This window comes from Mirounga leonina, unplaced genomic scaffold, assembly GCF_011800145.1.
Source record: "Mirounga leonina isolate KUSES-001 unplaced genomic scaffold, KU_Mleo_1.0 Mir_127, whole genome shotgun sequence".
Classification (NCBI taxonomy): Eukaryota; Metazoa; Chordata; class Mammalia; order Carnivora; family Phocidae; genus Mirounga; species Mirounga leonina.
Genome location: NW_023270316.1, coordinates 752901 through 775851, shown reverse-complemented (window position 1 = coordinate 775851; position 22951 = coordinate 752901). Strand labels below are relative to the sequence as shown.

At 47.5% G+C, this 22951-nt stretch overlaps 1 protein-coding gene and 1 non-coding gene across 4 annotated transcripts in view; both read left to right on the top strand.

Moving 5' to 3' along the window:
- Positions 1 to 22558, top strand: part of CUL4A (cullin 4A) — a 44654-nt gene extending 22096 nt beyond the window's left edge. For all 3 annotated transcript variants that reach the window (XM_035003021.1, XM_035003022.1, XM_035003023.1), the window contains 12 exons: positions 1385 to 1452; positions 2659 to 2777; positions 4917 to 5109; positions 6867 to 6971; positions 7512 to 7622; positions 7708 to 7793; positions 8187 to 8294; positions 12945 to 13058; positions 14279 to 14384; positions 14588 to 14760; positions 19225 to 19377; positions 20964 to 22558. In XM_035003021.1, coding sequence (XP_034858912.1) covers positions 1385 to 1452; positions 2659 to 2777; positions 4917 to 5109; positions 6867 to 6971; positions 7512 to 7622; positions 7708 to 7793; positions 8187 to 8294; positions 12945 to 13058; positions 14279 to 14384; positions 14588 to 14760; positions 19225 to 19377; positions 20964 to 21059 — 1432 coding nt within the window. In that variant the 3' untranslated portion in view covers positions 21060 to 22558. The remainder of the gene's footprint in view (positions 1 to 1384; positions 1453 to 2658; positions 2778 to 4916; positions 5110 to 6866; positions 6972 to 7511; positions 7623 to 7707; positions 7794 to 8186; positions 8295 to 12944; positions 13059 to 14278; positions 14385 to 14587; positions 14761 to 19224; positions 19378 to 20963) is intronic.
- Positions 13287 to 13391, top strand: LOC118009700. Its single transcript, XR_004678989.1, has one exon. It is a non-coding gene; the product is annotated as a U6 spliceosomal RNA (small nuclear RNA).
- Positions 22559 to 22951: the final 393 nt, after the last annotated feature.

Below are 22951 nucleotides of genomic sequence, written 5' to 3'. Positions count from 1 at the left end.
TGCCCTTAGCCCGGGGCCTGTCCCGGCACCTGCGGTACGGTAGGCGTCACACGGACTGTTGGGATGAAGACCATGGTCGGGCTTCTAGAACCGCGGTCTAGGCCATAGGCTGCCTAGAAGCAGGGATTCTGTGAACACAGGAAGAGTTGCTCAGCATCGTTAGTCATCAGGGAAGTGCAGCTCAAAACCAGACGCCCAGTCCCACTTCACACCCACCAGATGAGTGGAACCCTCGTGCCCCGCCGACAGGAACGTAAACCGGGCAGCTGCTGGGGAGACAGCTCGGTAGCTCCTCAGAGTGCTGTCCGGAGTTACAGGGTTTCCCGATGCACTAGTTCTCCTACTAAATATGTACATAAAAACGTACGTTCACACTGAACTTGTATGCAGATTTTCATAGCAGCTGTATTCGTCGTAGTCTACGGGTAGAGACCACCCGTTGGCCGCTGATGCGCGGGGGTGACACTGTTCAGGGCAAGAGCAGGTGCACCGCTGGCCCTGCTGTCCACCTCTGACCTTTGACCTCCACCCCAAATCCCATGGCCCTGCTCTCCCTCTTGGAGGCAGACTGGGAAGGTGCTGGCCTGCCCCTCGCCCCTCACCCTGCTCCTCAGTCCGCCCAGTCTCTGACCTCTGACCTCTTGCGGAGTAGGGGCTGGGGGTTGGAGACAACATCTACTGCGCCTCTCTCTAGAGTCACCGTGAGGTTTAAGCTACTCTGTTGAAAAGTTCTTTATGAAGCAAAGGCTCAGGAAGATGCCCAAAATTAATAATCCTGAGACTAAAGTACATGCTGTGACCTTTGAATAACAACTGAAAGTAAAGGAACTGTGGATGGTACACCCGGGAAGAGTAGTTCCACATGTCCCTGTGAGTGTGGCAGCCACATTTACGGACGTTCCAGATTCTCAGACGTTCTGTTCTGCGTGACACTCCTGTGGTGTGAGCCTCACATCGGAGCCTTGATAAGTAGGATTTTTGACAAGTGGTCATGGGAGGGGACAGGCCTGTCCAAGTGGAAGGTGATGGGGCTGGAGCGGAGCAGGCCAAGCAATGGAAGATGGGGAGGCTAGGGTGCCTTGCACTCAAAGGGCAAAGTCTTCTTTCGAAAACCACCGGCCAAGCTGGGGGTGCGGTGGGTGCTGGTGTCCCCCTCTCCCTGGACCCCCGGTCCCTTTATGTTATTCAGTAGATAGTTAAAGACTTTGGCGTCTGCTCGGACGGCAGGGAGATTGTTCGTGGTCAGAGGGAATGGCTCTTGTGGTGTCCGTTGGTCTCTGATTGACTCCACGTGATGTCTGTGACTGTCAACTCCGCTTCTTCACAGCTGACCAGAGTCTCTCCTTTTACTTCATCTCTGACTTTTCATCTTTGTCTCATGTAGGAAACCGCTGATTGCTTGTGTGGAGAAGCAGCTCTTAGGAGAACATTTAACAGCAATTCTGCACAAAGGTAGGTTTTCCTAACTTGTGTCAGTTGGACCGAATGACGGTCTTTAATATATTAAGAAAGCAAGTGAGACATCGCACATAACAACGTAAAGGACATTTTTTATTGTAATACGACAATCATTAAAAATCATTAGGAATAACAAACATGTTAGCCCTTGGGGAAAATGAGTTCAGAGAAATAGTGAACAGCCTCTGGTAGAAATCCCGTGGAATGCGCTCGTGACCAAAGCTGCTGAGAGACCCTCCCATCCACAACTTGCGGCTGGGTCCTCGTGTGGCGCTTGTCCTCCTTCGCTGGATCGGTGCTCACCGGTGCTGGCCCACGCAGAGCGCCACGGGTGTAGGCTGCTTGGACAGGCCCTTAGATTGTCTCGGGGCTTCCTCCCCATGCCCTCCGCTCAGCTGAATGCCAGCTGAACCACCAGGTGGCTGGGGATGTAAGCCAGAGTGCACTTTCCCATCCTGAGTCTCCTGGAAGAGCGAGCACGTGACATTGCTGACTGAGCAGTGTTCTCTTCCGCGCTACATCCCTCGTGTCGCTCTTCAAGCCCTGGGGAGGAGCGACTCCAGCAGCCACCATGCTCCTGCTGTTTGATTTGTTCAGTCTGCTCTCCTCATTAATTCCTGCCCTTCAAGGTGTGCTTCCTTCCCTGGACATTAGAGTCAGCCCAGTCTCACCTCTTATAACACGTTTGTACTTGGCATTACTTTTTATAGCTCTCAGGTATTTAATGTTACCACTTAAAAGTCAGGTTGGAGCTACAGGATCTATTTCAAGATAGTAGAGACCTTAAAGCTTAATCATGGGAAGACCCAGAATTATAAACATAAATTAGAAATTAAAAGAAAAATAATCAGCTGAAAGATGAGACCTGGTAACTCCCCCTGTGACAGATCTGCTGAGCGACAAACTTGATCAGAGGTAACATGGGGCCGTGAGGCCCCGGGGGCGATCGGGGAGCACTGGCCAGGCCGCTGTTAGTGAGACCAAGGCTTCCATGACCCGAGGGATTAAGGAACACACCTGCCCGCCTGCTCAGAAAATGACCCTGCCTGACAGGGTCTTCTCAGATTCGGGAGACCAACTTGCCTACATAGAAATAAGCAGCAGTCCCTGCACTTGTGACTTACATACTAGCGCGGTTGCATGGTGCACACCACGCCGACTCGCTAACATGATGTGCTTACGTTTGCTGTGCGGTCTCAGGGCTGGACCACCTGCTTGATGAGAACAGAGTGCCCGACCTCACTCAGATGTACCAGCTGTTCAGCCGCGTGAAGGGCGGGCAGCAGATCCTGCTGCAGCACTGGAGTGACTACATCAAGGTGCGTGGGGCCGTCTCGGCGGGCGATGACCATGCCTTGTGGGGCGTGCGGTGCCTGGCAGAGGAGCTGGGCAGTCTGGAGACACCCTGGTTTTCTTGTGGCAGGTGCTTGGGTGGACAGCTGTCTTGCATTTCCTTCCAGATCGCTGGTGCAAACCTTTTTTTTTAAAGATAACACCAACAGTGCGAGCACCGCCTACAACCAGGTGTGATGAAAGTCTGCCATTCATCAGCTGCCTGGGCTCCAGTTCCAGTTCCAACCACGATTTTCAGAGTTGCCATTTTGTGAATCTGCTTTTTAAACATCCGTGCCTTTGCTCATGAGAATTATTACACATTTTGGAACATCCGTGTACTACGTATGCTGCTTCCTTTTCTAGCCACCCAGGACTCTTACTTTCACGATACTTCGATGTTTCTTGGCACGGTGGCCTGTGGTTATGGGAAGGCAGCAGGAGGGCTCTTGGGCTGGAGTGCGCATGCCCGACCACGGTGATGGGTGCACAAGGCTGCCCCCAGCGATAAGTCCAGAGAACAGTGCACACCGGGGGGCGGGAGGGAGAAACAGGTGAAACTGGGGCAGTCTGGAGAAGGTGGGTGTAGGGTATCAGTGCTCGTACCCCAACAGTGATGCTGCTCTATCGTTTTGCCAAATGTTAGCATCGGGGGGAGCTAGGCAAAGTGTGTAAGGATCTCTTCACTCTCTACTGCATGTGAATCTGTAATTATCACCAGAAAAAATTCCATTAAATAGAAGGGGTAATGGGAAGCTTGCATGCTGCCTTACGGAACAGTCAGTCCTAAGAGTGCATATCCGTGTACACGTGGAACGCTCATGCACACGTCACCACACCCCCGAGACGTATACAGCAGCATCGGAGGTAAAAGTCATAGCGGGCTCGCTCTGGGTCAGCGACAGAGCTTCATGTTACGGAAAGTCTGATGGGGAGTGCGGTGTTGCTGACGAGTAGCCCTCCAGGGAGCAGGGACATGCAGCGAACATGGGAGGTTCCCTCGGGAGTTTCAGTCCGGGTAGTAAAAGTGTAGTAAAAGTGAGTGTCCATCAGGGATACGCAGTCACACCGAGACACAACACAGGTGTGTGGCTGTCACAGGGAAGATGACCCTTGGCGCTGTGTGTGTTACTTGCCGTCAGTGCAGAAACACAGAGCAGAAGGTCCCAGCCCTGCTGGTCATACAGTGTCCCTCCACTTACGTGCGTGACACCTGAGTCTGCATGTATATGCTACTGAGGTCGGTTTTCCAAAAACCTATATATTATTTCTATCAAAAGACCAAATTCGACTGAGTACATTTTGAAGATCTTACTGGCTGTACTTGGTGACTCATGAACCGGGCAGCGCACCATCCAGCAGATAGAAAGGAGCCCCAGGAGATAAGGGAGACTTTCACAGGCGGGAGCGGGCAGGACAGGAAGTTCTTGTAGTAAAGAGCAGTTGGTGTGGCAAGGTCACCTTCCTCGGGGGACGGCAGGGATCTGTCTGGCAGAGGTCCTCCCTCGTGCTGGCAAGCCTGCTGATCGCTCCAGGACTCCATTCCTTGGAGGGGCAGGCCGCAGGTCCCGGTCTGCTGGCGTGGGGCTGAGCACGGGGACTGCACTCGGGGCCTGCCGTCTCTCTCTTTGTAAACACGTCAGAGAGGAGCTGTACTCAGCATGAGTTACACCACCTGGGAGCGCATTTCCTCAGAAGCCGTTACTGCCATGTACAGACTTTTCGTGATGTTGAATAGGGCGTGTTTGATTTAAAAATACAGGCTAAAAACTGAGCTGTTGCTGGTTAGCAGTGGGGGAGAAAGAACCCTATAGTCAAGAAGCCCAAGTGGGTGTATTGGGTTAATGGGAACTTCTGTTTAGGAATTCATATGTAAAAGGTTTTTTTAAAACCGTGGACACTGATTTATAAATTCTTCCAGAAGCAGAATTGTAACACTGAAGCATTAATTGTATATTCACTTAATTTTTTGAATGTGGGCCGAATCTGAAACTTGAAATTATTTAGTATTTAACACCAACAGTAATTAATTTATATAAAAGTATTATGATTGGTTGAGAGCAGGAGAAAAATGTGTGGTACCATTGCCTGTGGATGAGTTGGGGTGTGTGTGTGTGTTCTTGTAGACTTTTGGGACAACAATTGTGATCAATCCCGAAAAAGACAAAGACATGGTACAGGATCTGCTGGATTTTAAGGATCGGGTGGACCATGTGATAGACGTGTGCTTCCAGAGAAATGAGAAGTTCATCAACTTGATGAAGGAGTCCTTCGAAACGTTTATCAACAAGAGGCCAAATAAGCCCGCGGAGCTGATAGGTAGGAAAACAGACTTCCATACAGTTTTTTAATATAGGAAAATAAGGCAGAGCTCAAGCAAACGTTTTTTCCCAAAATGTTTAAGCTCCTCTTGGGGAGGGTGAGGAAGGATTTGTATTACACCTTATTAGGACGCACTTTTTTTCAGAAATGTGTGTGTATGTTATGTACATATATAAGCACATGGCATTTCTGCAATGCTGAACATAGTAGTAATTTTGTGAAGATGAAGCTTGACGTCACAGAAGGAAGAGACAAAAATTTATTCTCGTGTGCATTTCCTACACTGGCAGCTCCAGAGCTGTATTTGATAGAAATGAGCCCTGGTTCTGTCTTGATTGCAAGTAATTTGTGCTCAGAAACTGGATGAAGAGGATTTGTTCCACACGAATGTCTCTGGGTTATGAGGATGACTTGATTGATCTCTAGAGTACATTTAGCAGGAAGATATTACTCAGTCCCTACCTTTGCATCCTCTCATCAGTACTAAAATAAGATAAAATTGGATGAGGTCTTTTTTTCTTTTTTCTTTTTTTTGGATGAGGTCTTAAAAGATAACATGGTTAGCGCTGTGAATTGTGTAAGACTGTTGAATCACAGACCTGTACCTCTGAAACAAATAATATATGTTAAAAAAAAAAAAATAGTAGGAAGGGAAAAATGAAGGGGAGGGAATTGGAGGGGGAGACGAACCATGAGAGACTATGGATTCTGAGAAACAAACTGAGGGTTCTAGAGGGGAGGGGGGAGGATGGGTTAGCCCGGTGATGGGTATTAAAGAGGGCACGTTCTGCATGGAGCACTGGGTGTTATACGCAAACAGTGAGTCGTGGAACACTACGTCAAAAACTAATGATGTAATGGATGGTGATTAACATAATAAAAAAAACTAAAATAACAAAAAAAAAAAGAACATGGTTTAAGATGAAACCGTTTTTAAATGATCACTTTATCCAATTATGTTGTAGTAATACCAAAACATATTTCAGGATTCATAGCCTCTCACTAATCAGTGAAGGTTTTTAGGCAAAGGGCAAAGAAAGAAATAGTAAATACAGTGATTCAACATTGGGCTTATTGATTATTGTGGAGGATATGTGATGGGAATGTGGGGTTCATCATGCAGTTCTCTACTTTTGTGTATGTTCAGAGTATTTCATAATAAAAAATCGTGAAGGAAGAAATTAATAAAAGCAGCAACAAGAGGGGCCCCTGGCTGGCTCAGGCGATGGAGCATGCAACTCTGCATCTCAGGGTTGTGGGTTCGAGCCCCACATTGAACGTAGAGTGCTCTAAAAAAATAAAATCTTAAAAGGCAGCAATAAAAGAAATATACAAGGCAGTTTCGTTTGGCCTTCGTACCACTTTATGGACTATGGTTTCTCCAAAGATGGATATTTAACTCTTGGCCAAACCGCACGGTTGATCCGTGTGGTCTCAGCAACAAGAAGGCCGAGTGGCCTGCTCTCCCCTGGGTTCAGGGATGCCACGTGTCAAAGACGGGCTGTTCCAGTGGAGCAGTAATGCGTTGTGAAACCCAGGCGTGTGATTCAAGTATTTATTCTCACATAACTTGAAAATATCTTAGAAAATCAAATTATCTGCCTTTTGTCATATAATGTCATTTTGGAAAGGTTCCAGGGGGTTGCCATCTGCTTTTTGCTTGTAGGAATTAGAGATGTTCTTTTTTCTGTTTAGAAAATGTATCATATAACAAATACTTATTCTTCAAATAATTTAAACTCTTAATCTCACAGCAAAGCACGTTGATTCAAAGTTGAGAGCGGGTAATAAAGAAGCAACAGACGAAGAGCTGGAGAGGATTCTTGACAAGGTCATGATAATATTCAGGTTCATTCACGGTGAGATACCCTCTACGCTGTTCCTATTAACACTGAGCATGGAGAAAAGGTTACCCGGTCCAGAAATCTGGATTTGGGCCCTGTCTTGTCTTTTCTTTTTTTTTTTTTTTTTTTTTTTTTTTTTTGATTTTATGTATTTGAGAGAGAGAATGAGATAGAGCACGAGAAGGGGGAGGGTCAGAGGGAGAAGCAGACTCTCTGCCGAGCAGGGAGCCCGATGCGGGACTCGATCCCGGGACTCCAGGATCATGACCTGAGCCGAAGGCAGTCGCCCAATCGACTGAGCCACCCAGGCGCCCTGGGCCCTGTCTTTTCTTGAGGAAGCTTGACTGAGACCTTTCCCCTTCGTGGTAGCACAGGAGGTAGAGGGATGGCCGCCGCCTATTGCATTGCAAGTGTTCTTTTGTGGTGGCGTCCCAGGAGGCTTGCGTGCTAGGGCAGCATGCCGCAGAACGGACACTTAGACTGTCCACAGTCGGAGGGAAGATTTCCGTATTAACTGTCAGATGTCTCGTGTCGTTCTCATTTGGTTATAAATAGGGAAAGATGTCTTTGAAGCATTTTATAAAAAAGATTTGGCCAAAAGACTCCTGGTTGGGAAAAGCGCCTCAGTAGATGCTGAGAAATCGATGTTGTCAAAACTAAAGCATGGTAAGTGTGTGGGCCCCGGGGTGTGTCCCTCCTCTGTGCTGGGCCTTGTCCCCAGTGGTGTTCACGCCCTCTGCTTGTGTCTCAGAGTGTGGCGCCGCTTTCACCAGCAAGCTGGAAGGCATGTTCAAGGACATGGAGCTCTCCAAGGACATCATGGTCCAGTTCAAGCAGGCAAGCTGTGTTTTTGTTCAAGTAGAACAGCTGTATGTAAGCGATCCCACTTTACGTTATGTCAAGCCCTCGGCCTTAAAAGTGACACTCCTCACACATTTGAGTAACTTAAATTCAAAATGAAAAAAAAAATAATCCCTAAAAATGCATAACAGAAATCCAATTTAATAAGTGTAATAGTATCCTGTGTTGGTAACAACCAAAGAAGAAGGAGAAATACCCCAAGTGGCTTTGGACCGTGTCATGTGTCTTCAGTGGAATGTGTTCTCGGGACTAAATACAAACACATGTTGAACCGTATTTTGAAAATTAACACCACTTACCTTTTTATGAGCTAGTTGTTTTGGATGGTATTCTACAGTACTTATTTTATCTTGTTGTGTTTGTTTTTAGTATATGCAGAATCAGAGCGACCCGGGCTCTATAGATCTAACAGTGAACATACTTACGATGGGCTACTGGCCCACATACACGCCTATGGAAGTGCATCTAACTCCAGAAGTGAGTGTTTGAAAGAGCATTTGTCCTTCGCGTTTCTTGTGTCAGCGCTGCCAAAGTGCCGTAGGCTTCTTACACGCCTTCCGTGCACAGATGCGTTATCTGTCACGAGATATTTAATGAGAGGGTTTTAAATCCCACTATCACGGACCCAGTGTCCTTGTAGTCTCTGGAAAGCAGCGTTGCTCAGTGACTGCCTGTGACCCTGTCCGGCTCCTTCTGACACCCCCCCTCCCCCCGCCAGGCCCCTGGCTGACCGTCGAGAAGGCAGCGGCCCAGGTGCTGGGAGGCGCTGCTTGCTGGTTGTCATTCAGTCCCAGTGTGGACACTCCGGGTCTCACGGGCGCCGCTGCTCAGGGCTTCGTAGGTCGGCCACAGCTTCGGGCCTGCTGGGGATTTGCAGAGAGGAGGGAGGGTCCTGGGCTCGGGAACTTAAAACCAGCCCCAGCACCGTCAATCATAACACCAGGTGACGTGGAAGAGAGCTTGCTTCTGGTGTGGCTCGGGGAAGTAGAAGCAGCAGGGACGAGGACCTTCTAGAAAGGGCCCAGGAAGGCATGGAGTTGCAGGAACAGGGAGCCCAGGTTGGAAACAGTGCCTCTGGAGGCTGCTTGTTCCATTTCCAAGACCAGGTCTTTCAGGATTTTCTTGTTTCTGGCCCCACTGGTTGCCTTTGTGGTTTTATTCTTACTGCTTGTTTGTTTTTAATTTATTGTTGAAGTACCGTTGATGTACCCTTCTACACACTGTCTCCGTTTTGCCTCTGCCTCTGCTTTGGACACTGACATTCCCAGAGCCCTTCAGCTCCCTCCTCAGCCCACACAGGCACTGAGACTCCAGCCTGTGAGTCCCTGGGCCTGAGTGCACACGGACGTCCCAGGCTCAGCACCCCAGATTGCTGTCGTCCCCCACCCCCCTGCCTGAGTCCCCACCCCGTGGGGAGTGCAGCTGCTAGATGCAGAGACTCCATCCCAAGCTGCCTGTGGGCTCCACGCACCCCCCGCCCCCGTTCCCACGTTCTCCACGGCCGCGGGGTGTCACTGTCCGAGATGGAGTCTCCTGCAGAAACCCTTCCTCACCTCCTCACCGCGCTCAGCCACACCTGTGCCTGCTGGGGTGCTGCCGGTTTGTTCACTTCTTACTCAGAGGTAGTTGAGACTCACAGGGACTTCGTGAGAACCGCTCAGAGTGTCCCCAGAAGCTGTTGCCTGTGTCTCCAGCCCTGCTGCTGGTGGTGATCCTTCCCTCTGCGTGGATGGGTGGGGTGTCCCTGCCACGTGAGAGAGACCCCCTACCCCTTACTACCTCAGTGGGTGCTTCCCCGAGCACGTCGTTGAGTCAGACCCCTGACGCTGCTGCAGTGACTATCCCGTGCGGAGCCCTCTCCAGTTTTGTCCAGGCCCAGCCCAGGCCCCACACTGCACTTAGCCGTGGTCTCCTTTCTCCGTCACAGCTACACCACCCTCCTCCTTTCTTGAGGCTCACGTGTTTTCATGAATTATCTCCGTTGGGCGTGTGTGACTCGATTCAGGCCATGCTTGTCCAGCCAGAATCACGCACGGGTTTGCTCAGCGCTGCGTCAGGAGGCCCGTGCTGTCCGTTGGCCCCCGTCTGTTGGTGGTGGCCCATGTCGTCATTGGGTTAAGGTGTTAGCTGGTTTCTCGACTGTGGTTAGTATTTTTCCTTTTGTGATTTTGAAGTAACCTGTGGGGAGATACTCCTCTTCTTCCCCATCAGACTCTCCTGCGGGGTGACTCCTGAGTCCTGTTGACGAACAGTGGCTCTTTCTATCTTTATCTGTACGAACTCACGGACTCTTGGTTACTTGTCTCCATGTTCACACTGTCCCGCATCTGGCTGCTGGAGCGCCTTACAGGCCCTTTGTCCTTCTACAGGCCCTTGTGGGTTTTTTAGTACTTTTTTGTTTTCTAGCAGAAGATGTTTGAGGCTTACCATACTGTGCCTTTTAAAAATATACCTACAATATAAATACAAATAACGCAATTATAGGTGGAGCGTACCTACAATTTACCACTTTAACCTGTGCAGTTGGGTGACATCTCCATCTAGTTCATCCCAGACAGAGCCCTGCGCCCGTTGAGCACGCCCTCCCTCCCATTCCGTTCGCCCAGACCTAGGCACCCACCAACCTGCTGTCTCTGGATTCTCTGTTCCCGTTATTAACATAGTGGGAACCACACACCGTGTGTGGCTTTTTGTGTCAGACTTCTTCCTCTCGACGACATTCTGTTTGCAAGGCCCATCTGCCTCACCCCGCGTCGTGCCTCCTTCCTTTTTAGGGCTGAGTGATACTCCAGGGTACACACAGACCACATTTTGTCTGACCATCCATCGTCCTTCCATGGACGCTTAAGTTGCTTTCACCTTTGGCCACTGTGGGTGTCGCTGCTGTGACAGGACCCTGTAAATACCGGAGTCCCTGCTTTCAGTTCCTTTGGGGTCCACGCCTGGGAGTAGAAGTGCTGGGTCGTGTGATAATCCTGTTCAACTGTTCGAGAAACTACTGGTTTTCCACGGCAGCTGCTCCCTTTCCCACCCCCACTGGAGGCACACAGGCCTTCCCGTTTCTCCACATCCCCATCCACATTTGTGATTTAGCCATCTTAATGGGTGTGAATCAGTGTCTCATTTTGGTTTGATCTGCTTTTCCGTAATGAATAACGATACCGTTGAGCGTCATTTCGTGTGCTCATTGGCCACTGTTCTCTCTTTGAAGAACTGTCTGTGCGAGTCCTGTGCCTATTCTGTAATTGTATTACCTGTCTTTCTGTTGCTGAGTTGCAAGAGTTCTTTATATATTCTGGGCACTAGATCCTTACCAGGTATGTGATTTGCAGATATCTTCTCCCATTCTGTGAGATGTCTTTTCACTATTTTGATGGTGTTCTTTGCACAGAATTTTAGAATTTTGATGAAGTCTGATCTGTTTTTTTCTGTTGTTACTTTTTGGTCTCATGTCTAAGAACTATGGCCAAATCCAAGGTCATGAAAATTTACTCCTGTCTTCTGCTGAGAGTTTTATAGTCTTAGCTCTTACATTTAGGTTTCTGATCCATTTTGAGCCTGGGGTTGTAACTAGCACATAGTAATCCCTCAGTGTTAGCTTCTGTCCTCTCACTGTTAGTACCACTCCCAGGAATTAATCTCAGGGAGAAAGTTTCTAAGAAGTCTATCACAGTATTGGCTTTTATTGCTTGGGGGGTCATACGGTATTAGGTACATGTTCTGAAAGAGTAACTGCCTTTCATTATATACTAAAAGACTTAGAAAAGAAATGACCATCGTGTCTGGGATTTGATGTTGGCGATGGGTAGTGGGTGTGCGGGATAGTTTTGAAGCGTGAGGACAGGTTTGCCGTGCGGATGCGAGGCCGACGGGCATTCTGACTTGGATGGAGCACGAAGGAAGGGTGCCGCGGGCTGGAAGAGCGGTGTCCCCTCCCTCGGCCCTGCCCCCTGAGCTCTCTGTCCGGAGGGACATTCACAAGTTGCTGTAAATGCTGTCAGAGCCAAGCAGCTGGAGAAGACCTCTGTGAGGAAGGAGCTCTTAAAGATGAGCGGGCATGGCGGCGGATTCCCGTGGCAGCCTGAGCGAGGACAGCATGGCGCGCTTGGTCAAGTGGAGGAGGCACGGGACAGGCCAGTGCGGTCAGTGGTTTGGAAGGAAAGGCCCTTGGCAAGCCTCGGGAGAGTTTCCACCTCTATCCTAAGAACTTGGGAGCAGCCAAGGATACTGACGGGAATGAGCCAAGTGGCCAGCGCACAGGACTGGGAGCTGAGGGTGCCACTGTGTCCAGGGTTGGTGGGAGAGCAACCAAGGAAGGCTCAGAAGGAATGGACGAGACACGGAGACACGGAGGGCAGGGGAGGCTGTGCGCTCGAAGCTGTCACGCAGGGTCATCTCGCTCGTTGAAGCCTGAAGCAGCACAGACCGTCGGCTGTCCTGGTGCAGAGTGGTGGCGACATCCAGGGAGCCAAGCGGAGAGGGTAGGGGGGCGTGTGGTGCCCCTGAGAGTGCACACGGAAATGCTGTCCTGGAGATCAGAGAGCTTGTCCATCAGGGAGAGTGGCATGCCGCCGGGGTGCAGAGGGGGTGGGCACCTGGACAAGGAGGAGGGAGGAGGGGCTCGGGAACTTAGAAGTGAGATCACAGCAATAAAGAAGTGGGAGAAGGTCTGGAAGGTACGGGAAATCCTCCCAGAAAGTAACGATGGAAACAGTGGCACGTCACGCCTTCTGTGCAGGCCCGCTTGCGGGCTTTGACAGCACCCACCCGGCAGCTCCGAGACCTGGCGCTCTGACCGGGGCTGGCCTCGGTGCTGCGGACGGTCTGTGCCGCAGGCTGGGGGTGCCCAGTGTGCGGTGTGGACGCTGCAGAGCACAGCCTGTGTGAACATCGGGTGCATCAAGTACTCCCTGCAGCGTTGCAGGCGGGAGGAAACCCCGGATGGCGCACATCTTCACAGGCCATAGAATAATCCAGAAAAACAGCAGTCAAAATACAGAACTGATCTTTTATCCTTCCAGATTCAGCTTTGAAGAATTGTAAAAATTCTGTAAATTGAACAGTATGTGGTATTTCAACGAATGGTGTTTAGCATCATTACATTTGTTGTTTTCCTGTGCTTGGCAGATGGTTAAACTTCAGGAAGTATTTAAGACATTTTATCTCGGAAAGCACAGTGGTCGAAAACTTCAGTGGCAAACTACATTGGGGCATGCTGTTTTAAAAGCAGAGTTTAAGGAAGTAAGTTCTTTGTCTGTTTCATTTATTTTTTATAAATATGTTACTAGCATTTTTTAAATTGTGGTTGAACTTTGGTAGCAAACAAAAAAAAAAGATTATTCAGTGTAACTTGGCACTGGCTTTTCTGCGTCAATAGAATTAAATAGTTGAAGGATTAATATTCTAAAAGTCAATAAGAAATCAATAAAAATAGGAAAGCATTTACCTAACTGAAAAAAGAGCAAAGGAGTGCTGGCTTGGGCGGCACATAGACTAGAATTGGAACGATAGAGAAGATTAGCATGGCCCCTGCAAGAAAATGACGCGCAAGTTCGTGAAGCATTCGTACTTTAAAAAGAGCAAAGGATGTGTAGCGGTAGCTCATGAAAGCAAGGCTTAAAAAAGTCGAATTCAATGAAAATATGTTCTACCTCTCTGCTAGTCACAGCGTTGCAGATTAAAATGCAGTGAAGTACCACATTTTAACTACAGAACTGATCAAGGCTAAAACTTAAAAGAACAGCACCTCTCGCTAGTGGGAGGGGGAGCGTGTGAGCTTTAGGGAGGGCGGTTGGCAGCGCATCTCCAGCCTCTAGTCACAGGCTTTGTCACGGTAATGCCAGTTCTAGAAATTCATCTTAATGAGACGTTTTCACAGCGTAATGAATAAGCCCATGTGTTGCAGTGCTAGGGACATGATACAAGAGGAAAGTGCGTTCTGTGTACTGATACCGGAAAGAAGCAGGTCACAAGAGAGCCTTCATGCTCCTGTTTAACTTCCGTATTGTAAATAAAATTTGGTTGTATACACTAAGCAGAAAATTTACAAAATTTCTACTTTGCTACCGTTACAAGGCACTGATGTATTGTACCCTGTAAACGAGGCAGCCCGTACACAGCGTATGGGAATTACACACCGCACCTGCCTCCGCACAGCCGGCCCTCCCCCAGCTCCTGCCGCTTTCCTCCGCACGGAGCTCACCGCGTGCGTGCTCCCCGCGTGCGTGTGCGGGCCTCTGCCATGGGCACTCAGTGAATAGGAGCGGGAGATGGTGTGAGGTCCAAGGCCCAGTTTCATTTTATTCTTGTATAATTGATTGCTTAACTTCTTCTTGTTTGCTGGCTGATTAGTAATTTCCTAGCCCCACACCCCACACGGTTTGAGAGCAAAAAGAAACCTCTTCAGCTTTTCCAGAGATTGTGCACACCACTCCCCACGTGCTACGCCCGTTTTCTTCCAGGGAAAGAAGGAGTTCCAAGTGTCCCTCTTCCAGACGCTGGTGCTCCTCATGTTCAATGAAGGGGACGGGTTCAGCTTTGAAGAAATAAAAATGGCCACGGGGATAGGTAAGAGTCCTCCTGTCGGGATGAATGTGTGGTTTTGTGTTGTTGTGTGGAATGTGTGGTGTCGGTGTTGTTACAACACGTATTTGTTTAAGCGAAGGTGCAGACTCAGCCTCTGCTAGCCACACTGAGCACGCAGCTCCTTTGGCTCTTGCTGAGTCTCACTCACTGTGGTGGTGGCCGCTGCCTGGTTTTCTCCCTTGCAGAGGACAGCGAACTGCGAAGGACGCTCCAGTCCCTGGCCTGTGGGAAAGCACGAGTTCTGCTTAAAAGTCCCAAAGGGAAGGAGGTGGAAGACGGGGACACGTTCACGTTCAATGGGGAGTTCAAGCACAAGTTGTTTCGGATAAAGATCAACCAGATCCAGATGAAGGAAACCGTACGTACCGACTTCCTTGTTTCACCCGCAGGGCACTCGCTGAGGGGCCCTTGGTGCTTGAGAGTCCTTTCTGAGCACCCTAGCATAGCATTGGTCAACTTCGTATTCACGGTAGGAGTGAACGTGAGACGGAAATGCGTGTAACTTACCATCCTCTTCACAAGAGTGCAGTGAGAGATCTTCCTGTGCCGGATTCCGTTGGCGTCGAGAGCTTGTCCAAAACCCAGTCACTTGCCTTCTTATTTTTGCACAGCGCATTGCAGCCTTGGCCTCAGCCAGGGTCTGGGGTGACAGTGCTGGGGGTCGTGGGCGTCACAGACCCACGGACATCGTGGCTGTGGTCTGTGCAGGTGGAGCGTCTGGAGCTTTGATGAGGCGCTCGGCTGTCTCGTGTCCAGAGCACGTTCTGTACCGCTGCCCTCAGGCCCTTCCTAATGCGGAAGCCCTCGCGCCCCGGGGGTGTTGTCGGCATGCAGGCCCGGAGGGCGGTGGCACCCCTGGTACCGCGTACAGAACAGGGCGTCCAGCCGGCCCCCGGGCATGTACGTGAGTGGAGAGGCCTTGTGAAGGCTCCAGGTCCCTCCAGAAGCACAGGCACAGCTTCAGTTGATCTGCGGTTGCTTCACTTACCTACAGGTGTTCAGGTGTAGCCCAGTTGGGAAGAAGTTTAGGTTACACAAAAAGAAAGGCCGAAGACCAGTAAACTACATAAAAGATGTTCGTTCTCACGCGTAATTTTTTTAATTCGAATTAAAATAATATTCCACTTTTCATCTATCAATTTTAGGAAATGTTTAAAAGTTTGATAATATCCAGAGTTGGCAAGTATGTGAGAAAACAGGCATTCTCTTTATGTTTTTACCTTTTAAAAGATGCTTTTAGTGGGCAGTTTGACATACTTGTTAAGGATTTAAATGCATATATCCTTTGATCCATCTTTTTTTAATATTAGGAATTTCTGACAGTGATTAAAAGGTGTACAATGTTGGAGTTATAATCTCAAAGTGGGACTGTTCTCTCTGTCCCCTAGAGATAATCTCTACTGCCACTTTTATTTGCACTCATGCCGCTTTCTCCTAGGATGTAAATATAAAATCTTTTTTTTCTTTAATGGGATTACTCTATATATGCCATTTGTATGTACCATTGTGTAAGCTGTTCTTATTCTTTATTATGGGCCTCTTTCCACGTCAGGACTTGGGTTTTTCATGGGTGCAGAGTTGTTGGTTGTGTGAATCTGTGGGAGCTTGGCAGTGCCCATGTTGAAAGGCATTTAAGTTCTTTCCATCTCTACTGGAAATAACGTTACATTAAACATCCTGGCACAGAGATTCCTGTGTGCCTGTTAGAATGTTTCTTTAGTATAAAATCGTTGCCCTGGGGCGCCTGAGTGGCTCAGTGGGTTAAGTGTCTGCCTTCGGCTCAGGTCCCGGAGTCCCGGGATCAAGTCCCGCATCGGGTTCCCTGCTCAGCGGGAGGCCTGCTTCTCCCTCTCCCTCTGCCTGCCGCTCCCCCTGCTTGTGCACTCTCTTGCTCTCCCTGCTCTCTCTCTCTCAAATGAATTTTTTTAAAACCTAAAAAAATAAATAAAATTGTTGCCCTGGAGATATAAGGTCAAAGAATGTGTACTTTTGTTAGTTTGACCACCCTTTGCCAAATGGAAGTCTGACAGATTTTTACCAGATTTCAGTGTCCAGTTTCACAAGAGGGCCCTTTGCCCACCCTGTTCTTACAGGCACAGAAGTAGTTCATTGCCATTTTAGCTTGAATTTCTTTAAGCATCTTCATGCCAGTTAGTAGCTTACACAAATTATGTAGTCTTTCTGATCCTCACGTCTTTGGCTTTTGAAATAGACATAATACCACCACAGGTTGTGTGAATTACATGAACAGTGTTTACGAAACCTCTTGGCCGAGCACCTGTCAGCACCTTAGAAATGTTGGTGTGGCTCATGTTTATAGATTTTTCTAATTAATTGCTTGTTCAGGTCACTGGCACATTTGTTGGCATATTCATTCTCTCATTAGTAAGCATCCTTTATATATTAAAGTGATTGACCCTTCATCATTTCTGACAGATAATTTTGTGTTTTGAGATTTTTTTTGTTTTTCCCCACGTGGAAGTTTTTAAATTCTTAAGCATAGTCTTTTCCTTTATGGTTTCTGACTTGGGGGTCACACCTAGGAAAAACCTTCCTTTACCCCAACATTTAAAAAATAATTACTTGTGGATGCCTGGGTGGCTCAGTTGGTTGGGCAACTGCCTTTGGCTCAGGTCCTGATCTTGGAGTCCCGCATCGGGCTCCCTGCTCAGCAGGGAGTCTGCTTCTCCCTCTGACCCTGCCCCCTCTCATGCTGTCTCTCTCTCTCATTCTGTCTCTCAAATAAATAAATAAATAAAATCTTTAAAAAAATAATAATAATTGTATTTTTCTAGTATTTACATTTTTTTCTTTGAGCAACGTAGAAATTATTTTAATATCAAAAAGCAATCTAATTACTCTTCCTATTCTAAAACTGAATTGAAAATACCACTGTCTGACAACTTATTTTAATTGTCACCCTTATTTGTTAAATTCAGATATTATGGGTCAGTTTTCAATTCTGTTCTGCAAATTCTATTGCTGTTTCATAGCCAGCACCCAAAGTCTTTTAATTAATGTACCTGTTCCTATAAAACTTACTCTCCCAGTGAGCTTGAGAATAATTTTATCTTGTCTTTGCCCTCCAAATAAGAACACGGACATTTTTTATTCAGAGTGCATTACATTAATTTCCAGTTTTCATTTTTACCATACTAAATCTGATTCATATCTGTGTTTGTATATATATGAATACAAATCTCTTCATGGGAGTTTTCTACTAAAAGCCTTGCCTATTTAGTAGATAGTTTAGCACATACTTATTAAGCACCTTCTCTGGGCCAGGTCCTCTCTGAAGCGCTGAGAATTCATCCATTAACAGTAACATACTCTTACAAGTCTCTGTTTGAGGGAACTTTGAGCAGACAGGTACCAGATGATTACACACTGCTGCGCTCGTTAGACTTGAGGTCACAGTTACAATGGAGAAGTATGGGAAAGCCAGTCTAATACCGTGGGTAAGGGAAGGCTTTCCCACCAAAGGCAAAGCTGAGCTAGGTGAGGCCTGAAGAGGCAGGTCACACCTGTGAGGGATTTGGGCAAGGCACTGAAGACTTTAGGCAAGAAGGCCAATAACGTGCTGGCACCTGATAGAGGGGATCTTCCCGGTTGGCATGTTTAATTATTACCAGTATGTATATATTAACACCGTTTATCTTTGTGTGTTTATCTTGTATCCAGCCACTTTATAAAATTCTCATGGTCTTTGATGGTTTCTCAGTTGATTTTCTTGGATTTTTGGATTTGTAGCTCATCTACAAAGAATTATCGTGTGTCTGCTCCTTTTCAGCATACCTCTTTATTTTTTTTTTTTTAAGATTTTTATTTATTTATTTGACAGAGAGAGACACAGCGAGAGAGGGAACACAAGCAGGGGGAGTGGGAGAGGGAGAAGCAGGCTCCCTGCAAAGCAGGGAGCCCGATGCGGGACTCGATCCCAGGACCCTGGGATCATGACCTGAGCTAAAGGCAGTCGCTTAACCAACTGAGCCACCCAGGCGCCCTCAGCATACCTCTTTAGTTCTCTTAGTGCATAGCTAGAATCTCTGAAATAACTTTTTTTTTTTTTTTAAGTAGGTTCCACACCCAGTGTGGATCAAGATCAAGAGTCAGACGCTTAACCCACTGAGCCACCCAGGCACCCCGCCCCCACCCCCAAAACAACATTTTTAGGAAATAATAGTGTTACCTGGCTTTTTCTTCACTTCCTCATTTTTTCTTAAGTACAGGGAACATTAACCTTTCTAGGGTCATGGATCCCTTTGGAAAGCATGGCTTCTGTCTTTCTGAAACATACACACGTCACATACATGCACAGCCCTCCCTCTCCCCTGCCCACCCGTGATCTGCGGACCTCCATTAGGTTGCTGTGTAACTAACATGAAATTGTTACCAGTATTTGCTGTTTGCTTCTTTTTTTTCTTTTTTTTTTTCTTTTTTTTTATCCTTTTTTTTATTCTTATGTTAATCCCCATACATTACATCATTAGTTTTAGATGTAGTTTTCCATGATTCATTGTTTGTGCATAACACCCAGTGCTCCATGCAGAATGTGCCCTCCTCAATACCCATTACCAGGCTAACCCATCCTCCCACCCACTGTTTGCCTCTGATAACAGCTTTTTATCCTGAATGTTCAGGTTTGGTTTTTTGTTTTTTAATTTCTCCTTATATGTTAAAGTTTGTTTTAGATCAAGAACAGATTTTCAGTTTTACCCAAAGTTTGGCCTTTCTTTGCATCAGAAGTTTCTCATCAAACTCAACAATATGAAATAACGCCAAAATACATCTTTAAGCTTCGCTCTTTTGTGTGCAAATGCAGGTGGAAGAACAAGTCAGCACCACCGAGCGTGTGTTTCAGGACAGACAGTATCAGATTGATGCCGCTATTGTCAGAATAATGAAGATGAGAAAGACTCTTGGTCATAATCTTCTAGTTTCTGAATTGTATAATCAGCTGAAATTTCCAGTAAAGGTAAATGTATATTAGCTTAATTAAACTTGTAGTATTGTGCTGAACATTGAAAAAGCGCGTTCAGCTCTTAACACTGTAGACTCATTTGTCCTGCATCACAGGTGATCGTTTGCTTGCACGAGTCTACCTTTGTGTGCCCACCGACTGTCGAACAGCCAGCAAGTGATGACAGCAGAGTCTCTGTCCCAAATGCTGTTTGTCACCATCTGGGAACGAGAGGTCCCTAAACTCCCGCTTGCAGGGATGTTGTACTTGATACCTTTTTAGGAGGGGGAGGCGCGTGGCAGAGCTTGAGACCATGTTTCTCAGTAGTGTAGCTGTGCAGGTCATGCCCTGGGATTCTGAGGAAATCCCACTAACAGCTCATTTACTCAGCATTGACGAGCTCCAGACCATTTTCTGTTTTGATAATCTCTCCTTGTTTCTGTGCATGAGAAAGTCGACCCTGAACAGACTGAGAGCTACTGCCCTGGACGTATGGACATATGTGGAGTACGGACCGGTTAGGGAAGCATTAGGAAAAGCTCTTTGAAACATGAGCCTCCACCTGGAAAGTATGGGGCTCTCATGAGACCTGGCTTTTCAGTGCCTGAGCCTGGCCCTGTGTTCCTTTGGGGTGGAAGTTCCCCGATTCTGTGTTGTCCAGTTTGGTAGAAGAGCAGCTCACCCTCCATCCTCACTGAGGGAGTCAAGTTGAGGTGGGTCAGTGAGCAGATGCCGACGCAGCCGGAGCTGTCTTACCCGAGCAAGCACGGGGCAGCTGTGCCCTCCAGAGACGGCGCATTCTCCACAGTGCCTGGGCGGTCACGAAACCCTGCCGTGGGCACCATTCTTTCCTACCTCTAGCAGGGCGAGTGTTCGCTTTCCCTTCGCAGATGAGAAACCCAGCAGTTAAAGGACTGAAGGGCGGGGGAGGTGTGCAGCGGCCGCAGCGGCGATTCAGCCCTGATCCCGTATCTTGTGAACGTATGAACTGAACAGAAGGCTAGGCCTTTTGATAGAGAGCGTGTGCCCTTGGACAGGGAGAAGCTTGTTCATAAGCGACATGAGTGTGCTTCCTCCCGCAGCAGAGCGGGGGCGCCCTTCCCGGGCAGCCTCCTCACGTGGGAGCGCTCGCAGCCTGGGCTCCCACCCCCTCCCCAGAGCACAGTCAGGACGCAGTAACACAACACAGTGTGGGAGACATGCCCTGACGCAACATCAGGTTCCCCGTCACACAGATGGGATGTCCTACCCTGGGGTAGGGTCGGCCGTGCTTGTGGGAGTGAGTGCGTGAGTGCGTGCTGGTAAAGAACGCGTTCACCCTTGAGCACGCGCGGCCCGCTCTGACCGTCCGTTCACGTGCGAGCGCTACCATCAAGAAGTAAGGTTAGCACTGTCTTCGAAGTGTAGGGACTTCCATCGGGTTCATTTTGTAATTAGCTAGTAATTATAAATAGCTTACATATAGATACATACGTTTTCTGTAATCATGTATGTAATATATGTACATAATCATAATCACAAACTTCTTGCATACGTTCTGCTCCCCTATGTTTGTAAATTTAATGCTGCTGTAATGGAGGGGTTTTGTTTTTCTTTTTCAGCCTGGAGATTTGAAAAAGAGAATTGAATCTCTTATAGACAGAGACTATATGGAGAGAGACAAGGACAATCCGAATCAGTACCACTACGTGGCCTGATGTGTCGGCCGCCCTTTTCTCTCAGCGAGACACTAGAATGTATCTTCAGAGCAGTGAAGCACTTCCGTGCTGTTTCCAGGACTTCTGACATTGAGCCAGCACGGAGACTTTGGGATTCGAGGGAAAAGAGATGATTCTTGGATCACCCTTCACAAAGTTTGAGGGTTTGCGAATGGCATATGTGTCTTTCCCTCCAGTTCTTCCTCTTAACTCTCTTTGGTGTTTAAATCGTTTCTGTTGCTCTGTTGCAGAATGACTTTGAGATTGGACAAGAAGATGTTGGTTAAAAGAGTGTCCTTTGTCACATGGTGCTCTTGTGGCAGAAAGCTGAAGGTTTGGTTTGGTGCGTGTGTGGTCATGAAGGCACGGCTGAAAAGACCCTCCGTGCTGCATTCGCGGGCGGCAGAGGTCCTGAAGGCAGGCTCTCTTAGTTGACGGACGCTTATTAGGAACGAGAGCCCTCTGTGGGCAAGCATTAGGAAGAGGCAGTCGGTGTCAGACACTGGCTGATGGATTATGCAACCTAATCCTGGCATCTCTTTGTTTGCTTTACTTTCCATACGTTTGAAGCTCCGATGGCTGACTTTTTAGAGCGAGCTTTCTCGGTGAGACCACTCCCGTGTGCCGGGACAACACCGGGTCGGGCGTACCTGCCGCAGGAACCCATGCGCATCTTTGTTCTACTTCCACTGAGTTGTTTGTGAATTTTCTGTTTAGGGGTTTGGGGGACGGTGTGTTTGTGTTTACTCTTCCAGGATTGCGTCTAGCAGCCCCTGTTTGTGCATCGGGGTAACTGCTGTTTGATTTGTTTAATTGCTCGAATAAAGTTTGGTTTGTTTTTACAGTCCTGTGCAGGGACGGCTGTTGCTCTCTGTGCTGTGACCACTGTAAAAAGTTCTCTAGGAGACTCCAAGTTTTGATATTGTGAAGCAGAGGTTATTTTGTCAAAAGATTAAAAGGACTTTGTTGGCACCTGGTTTCATGTGTGTGTGTGTAGGTGAGGTTGAGCAGGGGGACGATGATGTTAGTACGTAACTGTAACAAAGATACTTTTCTGGTAACATTTAAAAGTACTTTATATTTTACATAATAGCATGTTTCATTTTGATTAAAAGCTACCAAAGGAATTTTGATCATGGTATGAGTGTTTAAAGCAATATTTTCTGGGATATACCAAGTTTATATAATTTAATTTTGTGCTAAATTATTAAAAATTTCTCCCTTTTTGAAACATGCGTGTTTAAAATATGACATCTTATGGGTTTCCATGTGAAAATCCTCACCCTTGAAGTATCATTATTTCTATATTTGTAAATTTTCATTTGTCAGTTCTATAATATGTGGTCTGTAAAAGACCAAATAGATTTCTACTTCTTAAATTTTACGTTTATTGTCTCTAGAGATTGTTAATCTTGTAATTTAATGTAGACTTAACTCTGAATAAAATTAGTTTAATTGGCCTTAAAATTATATTAATAAAACCTGTGGTATGCAAACTACATTCTTCATAACTCTTCAGCGACTTAAAATCCACGTCCAGGACAGCGGGGCAGACGGGGCCACCCTCTCAGGAGTCGAGCTGTCCCGTCCTCTCACAAATCAGGGGTCGGGGAGGCTGTTGTTGCAGTGAAAGGCCGACGCGGCCAAACAGATGGTGTAGGGGAAGTGAGGGGGGGCAGGGGCTGCGAAACTGGAGAGGCGGTGAGCGCAAAAAATCTAAGAGAAGCAGAGAAGAAGCTGTGACCAAAAAAAGACCTAAGTTTTTAACAGAACACAAAATGAGCAGAAAAGCCAAAACATAATGGAAAGTCGTGTTTTCAATAGCCACAAAACAATGACAAAATTCCTAGTAGCAAACAAGGAAATAGCCACATGAAAGGTGTGTTTGAATG